Source organism: Monodelphis domestica, chromosome 2, assembly GCF_027887165.1.
Source record: "Monodelphis domestica isolate mMonDom1 chromosome 2, mMonDom1.pri, whole genome shotgun sequence".
Taxonomy (NCBI): Eukaryota; Metazoa; Chordata; class Mammalia; order Didelphimorphia; family Didelphidae; genus Monodelphis; species Monodelphis domestica.
The window spans coordinates 183,696,538-183,715,239 of record NC_077228.1 but is presented as its reverse complement, the minus strand read 5'-3'; the positions used below and the strand labels follow the sequence as shown (position 1 = coordinate 183,715,239).

At 44.3% G+C, this 18,702-nt stretch overlaps 2 protein-coding genes across 2 annotated transcripts in view; one reads left to right on the top strand and one right to left on the bottom strand.

The window, feature by feature from the left end:
* Window positions 1-7,999, bottom strand: part of LOC103102689 (short stature homeobox protein 2-like) — a 28,783-nt gene extending 20,784 nt beyond the window's left edge. The window contains exon 1 of the mRNA XM_056816552.1: window positions 7,673-7,999. Coding sequence (XP_056672530.1) covers window positions 7,673-7,806 — 134 coding nt within the window. The 5' untranslated portion in view covers window positions 7,807-7,999. The remainder of the gene's footprint in view (window positions 1-7,672) is intronic.
* A 962-nt stretch (window positions 8,000-8,961) lies between these two features.
* On the top strand, window positions 8,962-10,363 carry NOG (noggin). The gene has a single exon (XM_007481842.3). The coding sequence runs from the start codon at window positions 8,967-8,969 to the stop codon at window positions 9,663-9,665; it is 699 nt and encodes a 232-aa protein (XP_007481904.1). The 5' UTR covers window positions 8,962-8,966; the 3' UTR covers window positions 9,666-10,363.
* Window positions 10,364-18,702: the final 8,339 nt, after the last annotated feature.

The window sequence follows — 18,702 nt, the reverse complement described above, 5'->3', positions numbered from 1 at the left end:
TGCCAAGTGCTTCTTCTACCCTCCTCCTCCTCATCTCACAGCATGAAGATAAATCCCCCCACTATTTCTGCTAAAAATGAGCCTTCTTGCCAAGGGCAATCCCTCCCTCCACATGCACACTTATCTGTTCCTCTTCCCTTCCATGTTCTCAGGAGGCAGTTCCCACTACCATCTCTTCTCTCTGTCTCTCTAATCTTCCGTCTCTCCCTATGAACTGACTCTTTCTCTGCTGCCTATATACATGTCCATGTCTCCCCATTCCTATTTTTAAAAAAACCTTGTTCCTACCAGCTGGGCTAGCTAATATCTCCTATCTCTCCTTTCCTTCTCTGGTAATGTCTTTAAGAAAGCCATCTTTACTACTCTCTGTCACTCTCTTCTTCCTTTAAAAAAAAAAAACCTACCTTTGGTTTTGAAGTCAATACTAAGTTTCATTTCAAGGCAGAAGAGTAGTAAGAGCTAGGCAACTGGGTTTAAGCACCTTGTCCAGGGTTACATAACTAGGGAGTGTCTAAGATCAAATCTGAACCCAGGACCTTCCCCATCTCTAGGCTCAGCTCTCTATCCCAAGTCACCTAACTGCCCCTTCTCACTTTCTTCTAAACACTCTACAAACTGTGTCAAACTTCATCGTTCAACCAAAACTTTTCTGAAGTCACCAATGACTTCCAAATTGCCAAATTTAATGACCTTTTTCTCCATTATCATCCTGCTTGACTTCTCTGCAACCTTTGACAACATTGGCCATCTCCTCATGGATACTCTCTCCTCTCTAGCTTTCTATGATGCTTCTCTTAGTTTTGTCCTTCTCAGTCTCCTTTCCTGGTTCCTCCTTTGTGGCAATGTCACTAATTGTCGATATCCTCCAAGGGTCTGTTCTGTGCTATCTTCTCTTTCCTGCTATATCTCAGTTAGTGATCTCACCAGTTTCAATTTTACCTATACTACTGATTCCCAGACCCAGATATCCAGCCCTGGTCCCTCTCCTGAGCTCCAGTCCCACATTACAAACCATTTCTAGAACATTTGAATTCAGTTGTTTCCAATGTATTATAGTATCCAACTCTTTGGAGCCCTATTAGGGGTTTTCTTGACCAAGATACTGGAGTGGTTTGCCATTTTCTTCTCCAACTCAGTTTACAGATAAGGAAACTGAAGCAAACAGGATTAAGTAACTTGCCCAGATTAGTAAGTGTGAAAATAAGTTTTCCTGATTCCAAGCCCACTACTCTAACCACTTAGAAACCTAGCTGTCCCCTGAACTTCCTATGATTGTTGAGGGTATCATTTCTTCCCAGTCACCTATACTCACATCCTTATTGTTATTCCCAACCCTTTACTCTTTCTCACATACCTAGTCAATTGCAATAGGTTGTCATTTCTAGCTTCATTAAATCCCTCATATATTCCCCCTTCTCTGCATTCACACAGCCACCATCCTAGTTAAAGAGCTCATCATCTCTCTCACCTGCCTCCAGGATCACAGTTCTATTTGGCATTTAAAGGTCTTCACAACCTGGCTCCTTCCTCCCTTTCCAATTTTATAAACTTTACTCCTCTCTGTACACTATACGATACAGCTAAAGGTGTATGTTTGTATGGATCTCCAGTTCTACTTATACATACATGTTCTTCACACATGGCACTCCATTCCAGGATCCATACCTAGAATGTTCTCTCTCTTCACTCTTGCCTCTTAGTTTCCCTGGGTTCCTTCTAAATTCAGCTCAAACACCAACTTATAGAAACCTTTACAATTCTTCTCCCTCCCCTCTGAGACTATCTTCCATCTCTTCTGCAAAAATCTTGTATAAAGACAACTAGGTGATGCAGTGAATAGAGCTTGATTTATTTTAAGTGAAGTGGCAATTGGCCAATTAAAAAACCCACTCTTGAAATGGGAGTTAGGATTTTCAAATTTCGCCAAGTCCCAAAAATCTCTCAGGTGGTACAGGAGACAGATTCCCCAGAGGAGAATCAGGAAAACTCAACTTCTTGAGTTCAAATCTGGATGCAGACAATTACTGTGACTGTCAAATGCGTTGGAGAAGGAAATGGCAAACCACTCTACTATCTTTATCAAGAAACCCCCAAATGTGGTCACAAAAAGTTGCACATGATTGAACAACAACAATATCTATCTCATATAAAATATGCCATATACGTGATCTGCCATATTAGAATGTGAGCTCTTTGTAGTCAGAGACTTTTTCTTTTGTTTTCTTTTTAACTTGTACCTTATACCTTCTATCTTAGAATTAATACCCCATTCTAAGGCAGAACAGTAAGAACCAGGCAATTGGGGTTAAGTGACTTGCCTAGGGTCACACAGCTATCTGAGGCCAATTTGAACCCAGGACTTCCCATCTCTAGGCCAGATCTCAATCCACTGATCCACCTGGCTGTTCCCCATGCATGATCATTTTTAAAAATTAATAACTTTTAGGTACCAAAGGAGGGAAAATAGGCTCTTGGGGTCCTTCATATAGAGAGTGACTAAAGGAATTGGGGTATTTATCCTAGAGTAGTGAAGATTTGGAAAGTTCATGGTGTTTGTTCATGTGTTTGAAGGACTGTCATATAAAAATAAGGGTTAGTCTTGTTCAGTTTGTCCCAGAGGGTAGAATTAGAAAGGTGAGTTGAAGTTACAAAGAGGCAAAGTTAGGTTCAAGTTAGCAAAAATAATAACAACAAACATTGTAACAATTAGAACTGTCTCAGAGTGGAATGAGCTTCCTCAAAAGGCTGTGAGTGCCTCCTCTGTGGAAATCTTTATAATAATTATTGTCATTGTTGTTGTCCAATAATGTCCAACTCTTCCCGATTCCATGAACCATGGCTTATCCGTGGAGGTTTTTTGGCAAGGATACTGGAGTGGTTTGCCATTTCTGCCTCCACAGAATTCTTCTTTTAGGCAGAGGTTAAATGACTTACTCAAGGTCACACAGTTTGGAAGTATCTGAGGCCAAATTTGAACTCGGGTCTTCCTGACTCCAGGCCCAGTGCTCTTAACTACTGAGCTACAGTTAAGTCTTATTATTACTATTATCTAGCATTTAAATATTGCTTTAGAGTTTTCAAAGCAATTAGTTGTCTGCAAGTTGCCTCTTACATTTATTTGATTATTAATTCCTTGAGAATATGGACAGTCCTTTACCTTTGTTGTTTGTTTGTTTTACCTCTTTGCACAGTATCTGGCACATGGCAGGCAATTAATAAATGTTTATTGACAGACATATTATTTCATATATATAGAACTGGAAGGTAGGTGCTATTGTTATAGCCATTTTACAGATGGGGATGCTGAGACTGAGAGGGGTTAATCAACTTGCTTAGGGTCATACAGTTAAATAAGCCTTTGAGATGGGATTTGAACTCAGATCTTCCTGGCAGCAAATCCACCATTTTATTCACCATGTGTGGCCATTTGTAGATTACCTTACAGTGGGGATTCCCTTTGTAGATGACTTGGGCTAAATGCTGTTTCAACTCTAAAATGTTACTGTTTAGTTTTATGAAAATGTTTTTGTAAAGTTTTTGGCATTATATAAATTAAATTATTATATTAAATATTAAGTAAGTGGCATAATACCTCATATTTGGGAGAATTGGAATTTGGATAAAATACCACTCCAGAAGGAGATTACATAGATTCATTCAGTATCTTCTTTACTAATTCCATACTTCCTTGTATACGTACTTATTGTCTCCCCTCCTGATGTGAATATAAGCTCCTCTTGGGTAGAAATCGGTTCATTCATTGAATTTTTAGCTACAGAGCTTCGGTCAGTGTCTGATAAGTGTCTACTTGCTTAATAAATGTTTGTTGATTGAATCCTCTGATGACTGAATCTGCAACCATCCTCTGATGCCAAGATGGATTCAGAAATGGCAATCATAAACAAGGTGCTAAGCCAAATCTTCACTCAATCCTATCTGTGGAAGAAAGACACCATAAGCATAATAAGGACCCAAATAAGATTGCCATGAAATATTTAAATTACATAAGAAAATCATCTAATTCCAAGAAACTCATACCTAAAGATTTCCAGATTATTGGGGAGCTGAGAGGTTGCCTCATTCCACATTCTCATTTCACAGAAAAGGAAAATGAGACTGAAGATAGGGTAATAGTTGTTATTTTTCACACTTGAAGAGTACCAAAATGACATTATGATGTCTGGGTGTGTCTGACTATGGCTGATCAGACCAATACGAACTCAGACAGCTCTATCACAGGTCAGGCACAAATAGCCCCTATGGACATTTGGGATGGAGATGTCTCTAAATTTGTGGATCCCTAAAGTTGCTAGGTAGCTCGGTGGAGAGTCAGGCTTGGAGATAGGAGGTCCTGGGTTCAAATATAACCTGATATATATATATATATATATATATATATATATATATATATATATATATATATATATATATATATATACTAACTGTGTGACCTTGGACAAGTCATTGAATCCAATTTCCCTAGCCTTTACCTCTTTTCTGCCTTAAAACAGATACTTAATATCGATTCTAAGACAGGAGGTAAAGGTTTTCATAAAAAAATAAAATTTTCAGAACCTACAATTCTTTTGAGCTACTTCAATTCTTCTGTGTTCATAGAATACCAAATAGTGTTAAGACCAGTCTGATGTCATTCAGCTACCAAATGATAGAATTTCAATTAGAAACTGACTCCAAGGCCAGTAAAACAATCCCCAAGTATTTTTTAAGTTCCCATTTGTACTCAGATCATTGATGTCCTTCCTATTCACTGAAATGGGTTTCTATTAGACATTTCATTAGTTTTAGAAACCATCAATACATCAAAGTAATAAAATCCCATTTACTTTTTAAATGTATAATTTATCTTGGCTGCCTTCTAGTCTGCCTGAATTTTTTTCAGTCCAAATCTATGATTCCATCAGTGTGGGGGGAAAGTTCTTCTAATAATTCAGACCATAGACTACAGATTTAGGATTGGAAGGGCCTTACATACCCTCTCATCCAACCACCTCGTTTTATTTGATTTTTTAAACCCTTACCTTCAACAAGAGCAGCAAGGACTAGGCAAGTGGGGTTAAGTGACATGCCCAAGATCACACATCTAGGAAGTGTCTGAGACTAGATTTGAAACCAGAACCTCCTGACTACAAGCCTGGCCCTCTCTCCACTAGCTGCCCCTTCATTTTACAGAAAGAAGCCTTGAATTCTAAAAAGGATACATGATTTGTCAGTTAACTAGAATTTATTGTGTCTGCTATATTTCAAACGTTACTAAGCACCTATAGTCACACTGAATAGTAATATGCTGAAGCAGGTTTTGAACCCAAGTCCTCTGATTGCAGAGCCAACACTCTATTCATTGTACCCCATTCCTTCCTAATGGACAACTCAGCTGGAATGTATAGTTCTAGTTTTTAGGTGAAGTAATAAGTGAAGTGTTTTCCCCAATGTCACAAACATCCCTGTGTAATAATAAGAAAGACTTTAAGCCAGGTTCCTGACTGTAAGCCAAGCCCTTTATCCACTAGGTAACTCCTGATTTAGTGAAGTTCTAGTGTACAGGGGTGGTTACAACAGCACTGACTGCTGAGACTGATCTGACATAATATGATATGATATGACATGACTACAATTGTCATTCAGTCAATCTTTATGACCCCATTTGAGTTTTCTTGGCAAAAATACTAGAGTGGTTTGCCCTTTCCTGCTCTAGCTCATTTGACAGATGAGGAAACTGAGGCAAACAGGATTAAGTGACTTGCCCAGGGTCACACAGCTGGTAAGTGACTAAGGCCAGATTTGAACTCAGGAAGATGTCTTCCTGATTCCAGGCCAGCACTCTATCCTCTTCACTACCTAGCTGTCCATGACTTTCTATCTATCTATTTATCTATCTATCCATCGATCTATCTGTCTATCTATCATCTACCTATCTCTATATATAAGTATATCTACATATATGCACATATGTGCACACATATATACATACATATCTAGACAGTATGAAAGGGATGGTAAACCCTCTTTGCAGATTATCTGTGGAAGGTAAGTCATTTGTAAAGAGAGGGCAAATGCTCTCATTCAGGTTGTCACATTGGGAAGTTCCCAATACCTTTGTGTCTGATTGTACCCTACTGAGAATTTACTCCCCCTCTGTAGTTCTGATTTACCCACCTTTGACCCCTAAAAATCATACTCTAGAACAAAAGCAGTAATCCCTGGGCTCTCCTTCCTTTCTAGAAGGGAGAGAGCTTCCCATCCAGGTCCCTCCAAAACCAAGTGTCATTTTTTAAAGTTGCTTTCATTTTTTGAAATTGCTTGAAACCAAATTCTCTACCCTGAGGCAAGCCCAACCAGAACAGAAGGGAAGCCTTTATCTGATGAGCTCTTTTATATGTTGGATGGAGGACTGAGCCATAACTAGTAGGGGTTATAAAGAGGTTTTTCCTCAAGGCTCCAACCTGAGGGAAGGGAGATGTTTCCTTTAAAAGACACCAATTCTACTACCTACTTCCTTAATGCCACAGTTCCCAGTTATTTTTACTCCAGATGAAAAACTGTCCAACTAACCAAGGGAGGAGAGGGGTAAGATCACTCAGTCAACTAGCAAACATTAAGTCCCCACGAAAGTCCAGGCACTGTACCTACAGACAAGTTGACAAGAGAAACACACCCTTGGCTGCTCTCAAAGAGCTTACATTCTGCAGTCCATTCGCATAAACCAAGGAAAAGTACATTTGCTGAAGGGCTTTTCACACCAACACTGCACTCATTCCCCAGTCAGTTGCCTTCCCTGTAAATAAAAGAGGAGGTTGACAATCAGAAGGTCAAGAGCAAGGCTAACAGCCCAGGCACCCTCACCTCCTTTAAGCAAATGCCCTGAAACACCAAGGTGAACGTAAGTACGCGTGCACATATACGTAAAAGAGGTCAGGTACTCCATCAAAGTAAATACAAAATACAAAGTTCCCCTCGGGCTCTTCCGCCTACCGTGGCCATGTGCAAGGCCACGCAAAAGCCAGAAGAGGGCGCCCCGCCCCAAGGGAGGGGAGCAGCCGTGCAGAACCCAGCGTTTAGGAGAGGAAAGGCTAGGCGAGTCAGACGCACCTTCTTGGCTCAGCCACTTAGGGCGCAGAGTCTACAGGGCCAAGGAAAAAAGTAGGAGGGTGCAGAGCCGAACACCCTACACACAAACACACACACACACCCTTGTTGGCTAGGGGTCTAGATCACTCCCGTGCCGGGCAAGACAAATGCTTGGACGCAGTTAACCTTCTCTGTGAAAAATACTTGGGGGGGGGGGGGGAGAGAGGGGGGAGGCAAGGAGGGTGACAGAGGGCCCAGTTCAAGCACTCACTCCATCCATGCACGTTTTTTTTTTTGCTCCAACTCCACGCGAGAGACAGACCCTAGAGGCCTTTCCGTTGAGCCTCTTCCTTTGCAAAGCGTACAAGGAGAAAGGAATCATCACTATTCCCCTACTCTTCCACTCCCGCCCCCTTGCAAACCCTGCACCCCTTTGGCGGGTCCCCGCCGCTACAATAAGCGCCCCCCTGAACTGGACCTGGCGGGGAGCCTAGAGCCCCGGTTGCATTGCCCTAGAAAGGAGGGGGGCGGTGCATTTTGCAGAAGGAGGAGGAGGAGAAGGGGGGTGGGGGAGAGAGAAAATTACCCGGAGACCTGCCAAGCGCCACCACCGCCGCCGCCGCCGCCGCCTCCGCCGCCACCACCACTGCCGCCGCTGCCGCCACCGCCGCCTCTAAGCTGAGGCAAGCAGCCCGACTGTCGACTGACTTTTCGGGGCATCTTCGTCCAGCGGGTCGCAGGACTCGGCGCAGCCTAAGCCGCGGCTGCCCAGAGCCCGTATCCAGTTCTTTTGGCTCCTCGGGGGTGGAGAAGTGAAGTGGGGGGTGGGGTTGTTTGGGGGGAAGAAAGGGGAGGGGGAAAGGAGAGAGAGGGAGAGAGAGAGACAGAGAGAGAGGGAGAGAGAGAGACAGAGAGAGAGAGAGAGAGAGAGAGAGAGAGAGAGAGAGAGAGAGAGAGAGAGAGAGAGAGAGAGAGAGAGAGAGAGAGAGAGAGAGAGAGAGAGAGAGAGAGAGAGTCAGTGGTTTCCATGGTGATGGAGCTGAAAGTGCAGGAAATTTAAAGGCTTGGACCCTTCGAGACAGACAAACCGGTGCCAACGTGCGAGGACGCCGCCGCCGCTGCCGCCGCCGCCGCCGCCGCCGCCGCCGCCGCCGCTGCTCTCGCTCCTGCTCTCGCTCTCGCTCCTACTCCTGCTCCAGCTCTTGCTCCTGGTCCAGCTGCTGCCTCTGCCACCGCCGTTATCGCTGCTGCTGCTGCCGCCGCTGCTGCTCCTGCCGCTGCTGCTCCTGTCCTTGCTGCCGCTGACGCTGCCGCTACTCCCGCCACCGCCGGCGTTGCTGCCTCTGGAGGCTGCCCTACGGAGCCCGGAACAGCAGGCTTGGGAGAGCACCCCCAGGACCCGGACACAGGAGTCCACTCACCCTGAAGCGCTCCTGCTAAGAAGCAAGGCAGGACTGTGTGATCAGGAAACGAAAGAGGAGAGAGGAAAGCCACGCCACCGCTACCGAGCGAGACAGGCGAGTCCCCGCGCCCCGCGCCTCCTCCACTCCGGAGAAAGGAGAGACTAGCCAGGGACGCCCCAGCCACGACCACCGTCCTTGGAATCACTTTGGATGCGCCCCTTCTTCGGCTAAAAAAGAGAGTACGAGTTAGAAGAAAGTTCACCCACCCTTATCACCACCCTCGGTGGGAGAAAGGAGGGAAGAGGGACCAGGATTTTCTCCCATGCTGTCGTTCCTCCGCTCCCCTTGGTTTTGGTGAGCTGCTCGGGAGAGGGAAGACCGCCTGAGGGGGCTTGGCGTGGTTTTCGTCCGGGGGGTGGGGAGGGTGGGGCGGGGGACACCCAGAGATCGCTGCAGCCCCAGCCCCGAGCCGGAGGCATGGAGCGGTGCCCCAGCCTGGGGGTCACCCTGTACGCCGTGGTGGTAGTACTAGGGCTCCGGGCGGGGCCGGCGGGCTGCCAACACTACCTCCACATCCGCCCGGCCCCCAGCGACAACCTGCCTCTGGTGGACCTTATCGAGCATCCAGACCCTATCTTTGACCCCAAGGAGAAGGATCTAAACGAGACGCTGCTCCGCTCCCTGCTGGGGGGTCACTACGACCCGGGCTTCATGGCCACCTCGCCTCCTGAGGACCGGCCAGGCGGGGGTGGGGGGGCCGCCGGGGGCGGTGAGGACCTGGCGGAGCTGGACCAGCTGCTGCGGCAGCGGCCGTCGGGGGCCATGCCGAGCGAGATCAAAGGGCTAGAGTTCTCCGAGGGCTTGCCCCCGGGCAAGAAACACCGGCTCAGCAAGAAGCTACGCAGGAAGTTGCAGATGTGGCTCTGGTCACAGACCTTCTGCCCAGTACTCTATGCGTGGAACGACCTGGGCAGCCGCTTCTGGCCCCGCTACGTGAAAGTGGGCAGCTGCTTCAGCAAGCGCTCTTGCTCCGTGCCGGAGGGCATGGTCTGCAAGCCGGCCAAGTCGGTGCACCTCACTGTGCTGCGGTGGCGGTGCCAGCGGCGAGGTGGGCAGCGCTGCGGCTGGATCCCCATCCAGTACCCCATCATTTCGGAATGCAAGTGTTCTTGCTAGAACTCGGGGTCCCTCTTACCCAGACCCCAACTCTCGATCCACCCCTCACCCCCCCCCACCCCATTCTGCCACCCTTCTAAATTGGATTCAATGAACTTTTTTTTTTTTTGGCTACAGAGACATAGCTTTCTGGTTCATGTAATGCACTGTTAACTGTGTAGGAATGTATGTGTGTGTATATACGGTCTAAGTTTTAATTTACTTATTAAAAGGTCAGTATTATAAGTTCAAAGTTACCGGCTTCTACTGTATTTTAAAAAAAAAAAGACAAAAGAAAAAAAAAGAGGAGAGAGACTGTTATTCTGGTTGTTGCTAATGTTAACCTGCTATTTATATCCAGAGCACTTCGCCTGGCGAAGCAGAAAAAAAAAAAGTTATTTTTTTTTAAGTACAAAGATGAGAGGGGGGAAACTTTTTTTTTTTGGTAGAAGGACTTTTTAAAAGAAGCTATTTTCCATTCTTCGGAAAGTGTTTTTTTTTTTTGTTTGTTTGTTTGTTTGTTTGTTTTTGTTTTCCTTGGACCTCGCAGAAGCTATAGAGTTCAATGTTATTTTACAGTTATTGTAAATAGAGAGAACAAATGGAATGACTAATCATTGTAAATTAAGAGCACCTGCTATTTATTCTTTATAATATCATCCCGTGTAGTAAAAGAGAGAGAAGTGCAGAGCAGAATTAAAGTCAACCACTAAAACCGACTCTGCGCCTGGGCACTGCCAGTCTATTTGTTGACCCTCTTTCTTGGCTGAAGCGGATGGAGTGGCCGGCGGGCGGGCGTTGGGGGAGGTGGGCAATGGGGGGTCCCCATGTGGGTTGTCCTTGAATGGAGGGAGGGAGCCTCTACAACTCCGGGGACTCCCCTCCGTTGGGGGTGAAGAAGAGGTTATCACCTCCTAATGAGTTTCTCAGCAGCCTCAGGCGGCAAGGGAGTGGGAGCGCGGAGGGGGGGGCGCCTTGATGATCTCAAACCTCCTCTCTTTAGAATCACATGGCTCCCTCCAAACTCTCAGGTTTTCCCCTCCCTTCTCTCCCTGTTACTAAAACTCCATCTCGTCTTGACCTCGACACCCAGCCGGCCTCCCGGAGCTGACCCTAAGCTGGGCTGCGGGGCGGGGGGCGGGGGGCGGGGAGGGGGGGGGGGGAGACAGCCGCTTTGTCCTGCCTGACAGGCTGTTCACAATGGGGACACGTGTCTTTCACACCTACCCTGGGGGCGGAGTGCAGCTGAAACTTGACCCCCTCTGAATGGGAGGGGGAGAAAGGGAGGAGGGAGATGTGAGCGCCCACCCAGATCCCATCACCCCTCCCGCCTCTCCTCCACCCCACCCCAAGATCTAGCCCCCGTTAACCCTTTGAGCGCCTAAAAAGCAACCGAGAAAAAGCTGCCAAGGTGAGAGCAGTAGTGTTTTAAACCCGGAGAGGGGCGTCAAGGCCACACATACACACATGAAGTCCCTTGGGCACACAACCCCCATTTTCTGTACCGCCAGAGCCCAAGGCATGTGTATATGTGCCTTTTAGCCCCAGGTTAGGGATATTTGAGAGTATTCCCAACGATCCAGGTAACCTCCACTCCAGTCTTGTCACATATCAGGAAAAATCCCTCAGGGTTTAGTCTGGGACTAGGCAGACTAGTTCCCTGAAACAAGGCACTTTGCAGTTCTGGTCCCTGTGGCGTGGGTGAGGGGGCGGGGTGGAGACAAGGGAAAGCTGCCACTAATATCGCCTTTTAGCAATTTCACACCAGTACGTGCCTTGGGCTGGGGGTGGGGGACGCCGGAGGCAAAGGAAGAAGTCTGTTTCCAACACAATTAGCACCCTAGACTCTGGAGAAGGATGGTTAGCTTTGGGGAGAGAGAGTTCATTCTGTATCCCTTGCTTCGGATTAAGGGATCTATAGAACTCCGGGAAAGATATACTTTTGTCCCTTTCTTTCCCCACCCCTTTCCCCCATCAGCACTAACCACTGTCCCCCCTCCTGCTCAAAGCCCTTAAAAGAAAGACACCCCAGCTCCCCACCCCCACCCCGGGTCTGGTGTTGCGCTCCGCCCCCCAGCCCGCTCGGCCAGCCGCAACCTAGCATAGCAAGGCATCTAGGTCTCTCTCGGTCTCAGGCCGGCGATACTGAGCACACCCAGCGCTGCCCCTCCACGTGGGCCAGCTACCTGACACTGCGGCTCAACACTCCCTTTATTTATCTTGGACTCCAGAGCTCCTCTCCTTTCGCTGGCTCCCCTCCCTTCGGATGGCCACCCCACCCCCCTGCCACCTCCCACCCTCAACCCCCTCCTTGCAACGCCTCCTCTCCCGGCTCCCGCCAGGACTCTCCCAAGTCAACTAGAATTCACGCTAATTATCTCCAACCTCCATTGGGTTCCCCTGTGCCGGGTCAGCCCCCCCATTCCCCCACCCCTGCCCCGTCCTCCAGCCTAGCCCGAGGATTTCTTCCCACCCTCCACCCCAGGCCCAGCCTCTTTGGCTCCTCGTTTCAATAGCCAGCCCCCTCCCCTTCTCCGTCTGTCTCTGTCTCTGTCTGTGTGTGTGTGTGTGTGTGTGTGTGTGTGTGTGTGTGTGTGTCTCTGCCTGTCTCTCTCTGTGTGTCTCTGTCTATCTCGACGTTTAGGGTATTCATTAACTGAGTGCCAAGGAATAACGGCATTATTCCCCCCAGAGAAGGCACCCTGCCCCCGCGACTATCTGAGGCTTCATTGTAAAAGGATTAAAAGTTAAAGACCTCCATCTTATGATTCTTCCATTTAATCTTCGTGGCGCCTGGGAGACATGCTCGATGGATGATGGCTTTTAAAATATTCTTAATGTCGGCTACCTTTTAAGACTCCAAGCCGAGCAAACAAACGTAATTTATTTCCAGAAGAAAGGGGATATTGAGATATTTAAGTTTATGAACTGCCGTCCCCATGTATATTTGTTAGATTCTGACAAATACCCAAATAACATTAAAATCAGCCATTCATCACTTATGAATTTATGCAAAACTTTCTGTGCCTCGGGCCAATATTTTTTAGACAGAGTTTCACTTGCGAAAGGGGCTGACGGGGCGGCGGAGGGGTGGGGGAGGGGGACAGGGTGGGAGTCTTAAAAAAAAAAAAGCCGAAAGCAAGAATTTTCATGCCTGGTAAACACGCGAATTATGCGAAGAGAGTTATTCCCAGCTGGGCCCGCAGCCAAGGTTCCAAGAGCCGTAGCGAGTACCCCCCACCCCCACGTTGGAAATGTCATTGGATTACAATGCGAGGTCTTCCCCCTCGGCAAGAGCCCCCTCCCCTAAGCCGGTCTCCCTCCCCCTCCCCACCCCTTTTCATTTGGAAAACCCTCTTGCAGCCAGCGAGCTTCTCCGTTTTCACCTCCTCTCCCTGAGTGATCCAGAGAGGCAGGAGCAGGGCGCAGTAGTGAAAAGTCAAACAAACAAGAGAACTCTGGGCTAGGGAGCAGCCAGTGGCTCTCCAAAGCTGCTCGTTGGCGGTCACCCCAGAAGACACTTGCCAGGATAACGGCCCGGACAGGGAAGGTGGTTATAGGCAAACCTGGATGGCTGCTCTTGGAGGCTGGGAGATCATGCCTAATCTTTCTCCAACAAGTCACATTTTTTAAGAAGACTAATAGCAATTGGACTACTAACAATAGTTGACTTCAGAGGAAAGGAAGGCTCTTCGGTCAGATAAACAGAAAGGACTGTCCTCTCGGGTCAGCTAGTGCCCATCTCCTGCCAGGAGGAATATTGATCTCTGTAGAGTCTGCTGCTTTGACAGCCTGTCTCTCTGGATTTATGCTGCTGCTCGGAGGGACACTGCAGTGCAGAGAAAAATGGAGATTTATAACTGCTATAGCTCCAGAAGCTGGGCAAACATCAGTTACTAAAAATAAATAAATAAATAAATAAATAAATAAATAAATAAATAAATAAATAAATAAATAAACAAACAAACAAACAAATAAACAAACAAATAAATAAATAAACAAATAAATGAATGAATGAATGAATAAATAGATGAATAAATAAATAAATAAATAAAGATAAGGCATGTAAAGCTCCAAAGACACACACACACACACAAACATATTTTCACATCCACAGAGCATGTACACTAGAAATGATTAAATGGTTCCATCCATCAAATGGGAAACCTGTACTCAGTATACACACACTAACACACTCCACTCTACCCCCTCAGTAGGGACAAAATGAGTAAGGCCAAATATTCAAGAAAAACCAGAGTCCTTTTTCAATACCCTTTAAGAATATTCTGGGAATGGGATCCGTTCACTGTTATTTTGCAGGCTCTATAAATTCAGAGCTTGGCTTCTTGGACTCATGAAGAACAGAGTTGAAGCTTAGTGGCAGCTGCAATAAGAAATTAACTGGATGATATTAACAGCATTCTGGATGGAGTTCCTGCTTGTCGAGGGCAACAGCATGGGGGTCTCAAGTAGAATGTATGTGAAAGGACAATAGAAATCCTGCTGGACATGCAGACAGGAAGAGATCAAATCCTGGCTGTTCTGGGCAAAGACACAAACTCTTTTGGAGCCTGTCTCTTCATCTGTAAACTAGGTGTTTTTATTATTATAATAATGCTGGCAACAAATTGCCAAGAGACAAAAGAGAGCATTCTTTCCAAAGAAAAGTTCAGTGCTGGAGGGACTGTGAGAAGATAGGCAAAGTAATAAAATCATTATTAGTAGAGTTGTACACTGGGCCTCATTAAACAATACAGGAACAGGAATCATGGTACTTGTATCTGAGAGGAATGATTATCTTTTCTTTTTTCTCTTTTTCTTCTTTTATTTTTCCAGAGAAATCAGAAAGTTGTTATAATAATTGTTCAGAAACAGCATCAACCTAGATTGATTGTCATGGAAAGAGTACAACATTCAGTTAGAAAACATGAGTTTGAATCCTGCATCTGCTATTCACTATTTGGGTGACCTAGGATAAATAATTTCATTTGTCCATCTGTTTCTTTTCTTATTTGAAAATGAGAGAAAGGTTGAGTAGATGATCTCAAAACTCCCAACCACCTCCCCCTCTGTGATACCATGGGTCATTTATTGACTACTTATGAACTCTAATTTGTTTAGTTAATCTACTGAAGGTATTGCAAACTGCCTTCATGAAAGAAGTATCTCATCCCCCACACCCTTCTAGGTAATCACAGTATCTCCTTTAGATAATCTCTCCTTCCTTAGCATCTCAAACTACTCTCCTAGTTTTCTTCCTGCCTCTGTTCCTTCTCATTTCTTTAGCAGGATTATTATCCTTCAGACATCCTTTGAGTGTATGTGGATGTGCCCACCCACCCAAGACTCTGTCCTAAACCCTTTATACTTTTCTACTGCTCTTCCTTGATAATTTCATCAGCTTCCAAAGATCACATCTGTGAAGAAAAATCTCAGATCAAAGTCTATGGCTTTAATATCTGCTCAGAACACCCATTTCCCATCTCCAATTACATTTTCGATGTGTCCATCTGGGTGTCCAATCCACCATGACCTTAAAATTAAGATGTACAAAACTGAGTTTATCATCTTCCCTTCTAAATCCACTTCTAACTTCCCTCTTTCATTGATGACTCCTCCTAGTAGTACTATAGTTCTGATTCAAAACCTCTGAGTTATCTTTTACTCTTCTCTTTGCACATACCACAACCATGCAATCAATTGCCAAGGCCCTTATTTACTGCCTCCACAGCATCACTCTCATCTATTTCCTTTGTAGTACTCTGTCCTACTTCAGAATCTGATAACATCCAGCCTGAACTATTGCAGTAGTCTCCATTGATCTCAATGCCTCCAGCCTCTCTTTTTTTATAATCTACTTGTGCACCAGTCCCTAAATAATCTTCCTAAAACATACGTCTGACCACATTTTTCTTCTAGTCAAAAAACTTAATCTGCCCACTATACTCTATAAAATAAAATATATACTTCTCAGTCCTTTGAGATCCTTCACAGTTTGGGTCTAACCTCTTTCTGGCCTTTATACACATAAGGTACACATAAAATTACACAAGAATGGTAGTTCCTTAATCTACTCTCCTAGGAAAAATCAAGATTTATCCTAAAGAATAAATTACAGCCAGTGCTTGTATAATCCCCTTGGAAGAGAGATGAGAGCACAGACTTGGAAGCCAAATGACTTGAATTTTAATTTGGTCTCTCCTAGGGATAGTTGGTGGTATAGTGGATAGAGTACCAGGTCTGGACACTTACTAGCTGTGTGACCCTGGGCAAGTCACCTAACTAACCCCATTTGCCTAAACTTCCTCATGTGTAAAATGAGTTGGGGAAATAAATGGCAAACTACTCTAATATCTTAGCCAAGAAAACCCCAACTGGGGTCATGAAGACACCAGACATGACTGAAACTAGTGAACAACATTTACTAGTTACTTCAAGTCAAGCCAACAAACCTGTACCAGACTTCTACTATGGTTAATACACTGTATTAGATACTAGAGATACAAGGAATTTCCTTAGGGGAATATTTCATTTTTATGTTTCATTATATATCTGGATATGTGTTTCATATTACATGGTCTGATATGGATATTGTGAAGCACATGTACTATTGAACAGGTTCTAGAGTAGAGGGTCTTAACTTCTTTTTTGTCACAGACGTCTTCGACAATCTGACGTAGCTTATGGATAGAGCCCTTTTCAGAATAAGGTCAGAGGGATCCATGAGACAGCAAAGGTTAAGAACCCCTGGTCTAGATGACCTCCAAGATATAAATATAGATATATAGCTGTTTACATCTATCAGCTGAAAATGTGTGGTCCTATGCATATGATTTTCTACTTATTTCCCACACTCACTAGGCCATCAACCTTTGTGCATTTTCTCAGGTCTTCTATGACTGTCATTTCTCCCTTTCTGAACCCTTGTTGGTATTTCAGAGTCAGCTCAGGTGCCACCTCCTCCATACAACCTTCCCAATTTCCTCCTACACACTTGTACTCAAAGTCATCCCTGGCTCTTCAGATTCTCTTAAAGTACCTGGTCCAGTGCTCTCCATTGCTAAATCTATCTTGCCCAATAGGTAAATAGGAGGGGAAAGGGATAAGATATATATATAGAGAGAGAGAGAGAGATGGAGGGGTGATAAAAAAGGGGGAGGGCAATTAGTGGAGGAAGTGGTCAGAAGCAAAACAGAAATTTGAGGAGGGACAAGACAAAAAGACAAAGAAGGAAGGATATACACAGGACAATAGGATTGAGGGAAATATACATTTGGTAACTGTCACCATGAATTTGAATGGGATAACTTCACCCATAAAAAAAATTCTACAGAGTGTAGAATGGATTAGAAACAAAAATCCAATAACAGGATAGTTACAAGAAAACAACCTGACATAGGAAGACACAAACATGGTTAAAATAAGAAGATGAAACAGAATTTATTATGCTCCAACTGAGAGGAAAAAAATTTAGGGGTATCTGATGATCTCATAATCTCAGACAAAGCAAAAACAAAAACATCTAATTAAAAGAGGCTATCAGGGAAACTATTTTGATAAAAGGTATCATTGATAATGAAGTAATATCAAAAATTTGTATAAGTTTTCTGATATAGGCCTTTTTTCTTAAATATGTAGGAAACTGAGTCAAATTTATAAAAATAAGAGCCATTCCTCATTTGATAAATTGTCAAGGGATATGACCTGATAGTTTTCAGAAGTGGAAATTAAAGTTAACTAGAGTTATTGGGGGGGGGGATAGCCAAGGATGGAGAAATGCAAATTAAAACAACCCATAGATACTACCTCAGTTCTATTAGAAATGACAAATACTGGAAGAGTTGAGGGGACAAAAAAAGTATACCAATGAACTGCTGGTAGAGTTGGGAACTGGTTCAACCATTCTGGAGAACAATTTAGAACTATGCCCAAAGTGCTATAAAACTGTATGCACCTTTGACCCAACAACATTTCTACTGGATCTATACCCGAAAGAGATAAGAGGACATCTAGGCAGCTCATAAATTGAGAGCCAGTCCCAGAGATGAGAGGTCCTGGGTTAAAATCTGGCCTCAGATACTTCCTAGCCAAGTGATCCCGGGAAAGTCACCTAATCTCTTACCACTCTTGGTATCAATTCTAAGACAGAAGGGAAGGTTGTTTTTTTTTTTTAATTAAAGTATAATTTGCTTACTTTCTTCATTTTTCTTGCTTTTTTGTGATATGGATAATATGGAAATATGTTTTGCATTATTTAACATGTATAATTGGTATCATATTGCTTGCCTTCTCTGTAGGTTGGGTGGGGAGAAAAATTTGTAATTCAAAAAAATTTTGAAGAATGTTAAAAATTAATAAATTATATATGTGTATATGTGTGTATATATCCTCTTTCCTCAGACAATAATCTATGACTTAGTAGTAGGTCTCCCAGAGGTACTGTGCCTCTGTACAAGTCGTTCTGTGACTAAGTATCCAGGAATATCTAGCACAGAAAGTCCCTTATTTCAAGAAATATACAATCTACTGGGAGAAAATATGACCTGTATACATTTAAACAAGGGATGCTAGAGTCAGCTTATATGGGCTCTAAAGATTCTATTATTAAATTTTCAATATGAACATTTACACTTTGGAAATCAACATAGGTTATAAATTGGAGCTTAATTTATTGTTTTGTTGTTTTGTTGATTGTCTAGATTTAAGAAAGTAACAGAAAATATTAATAATGCAAACTAAACTTAAAAATGCATTATGTGTACATTTTCTTTTTCTGGTGAACCAGTAGTTAAATGTTTACCAGCATACCTGATCATTAAGTTTTATATGGAGTAGAGAACTATACTGTGGCCTTTCCCCCAAGATGGCACCAAAGACAAAGAAGGAAGTGATTGTGCCCCTCTTTCCAAGACAAAACTCAAGTCCAAGGCCCTAAAACCAAAAAGGTTGTGATGAAGGGTGTCCACAGCCAAGAAAAGAAGATCCAAATTTCCCCCACCTTTTGGAAACCCAAGACACCAAGATTTTGAAGGCAGCCCAAATACTCTTGTGAAAGTGC

Excerpts from the sequence above, each read along its gene's own strand:
- NOG (XM_007481842.3), top strand. The coding sequence starts at position 8,967 with ATGGAGCGGTGCCCCAGCCTGGGGGTCACCCTGTACGCCGTGGTGGTA.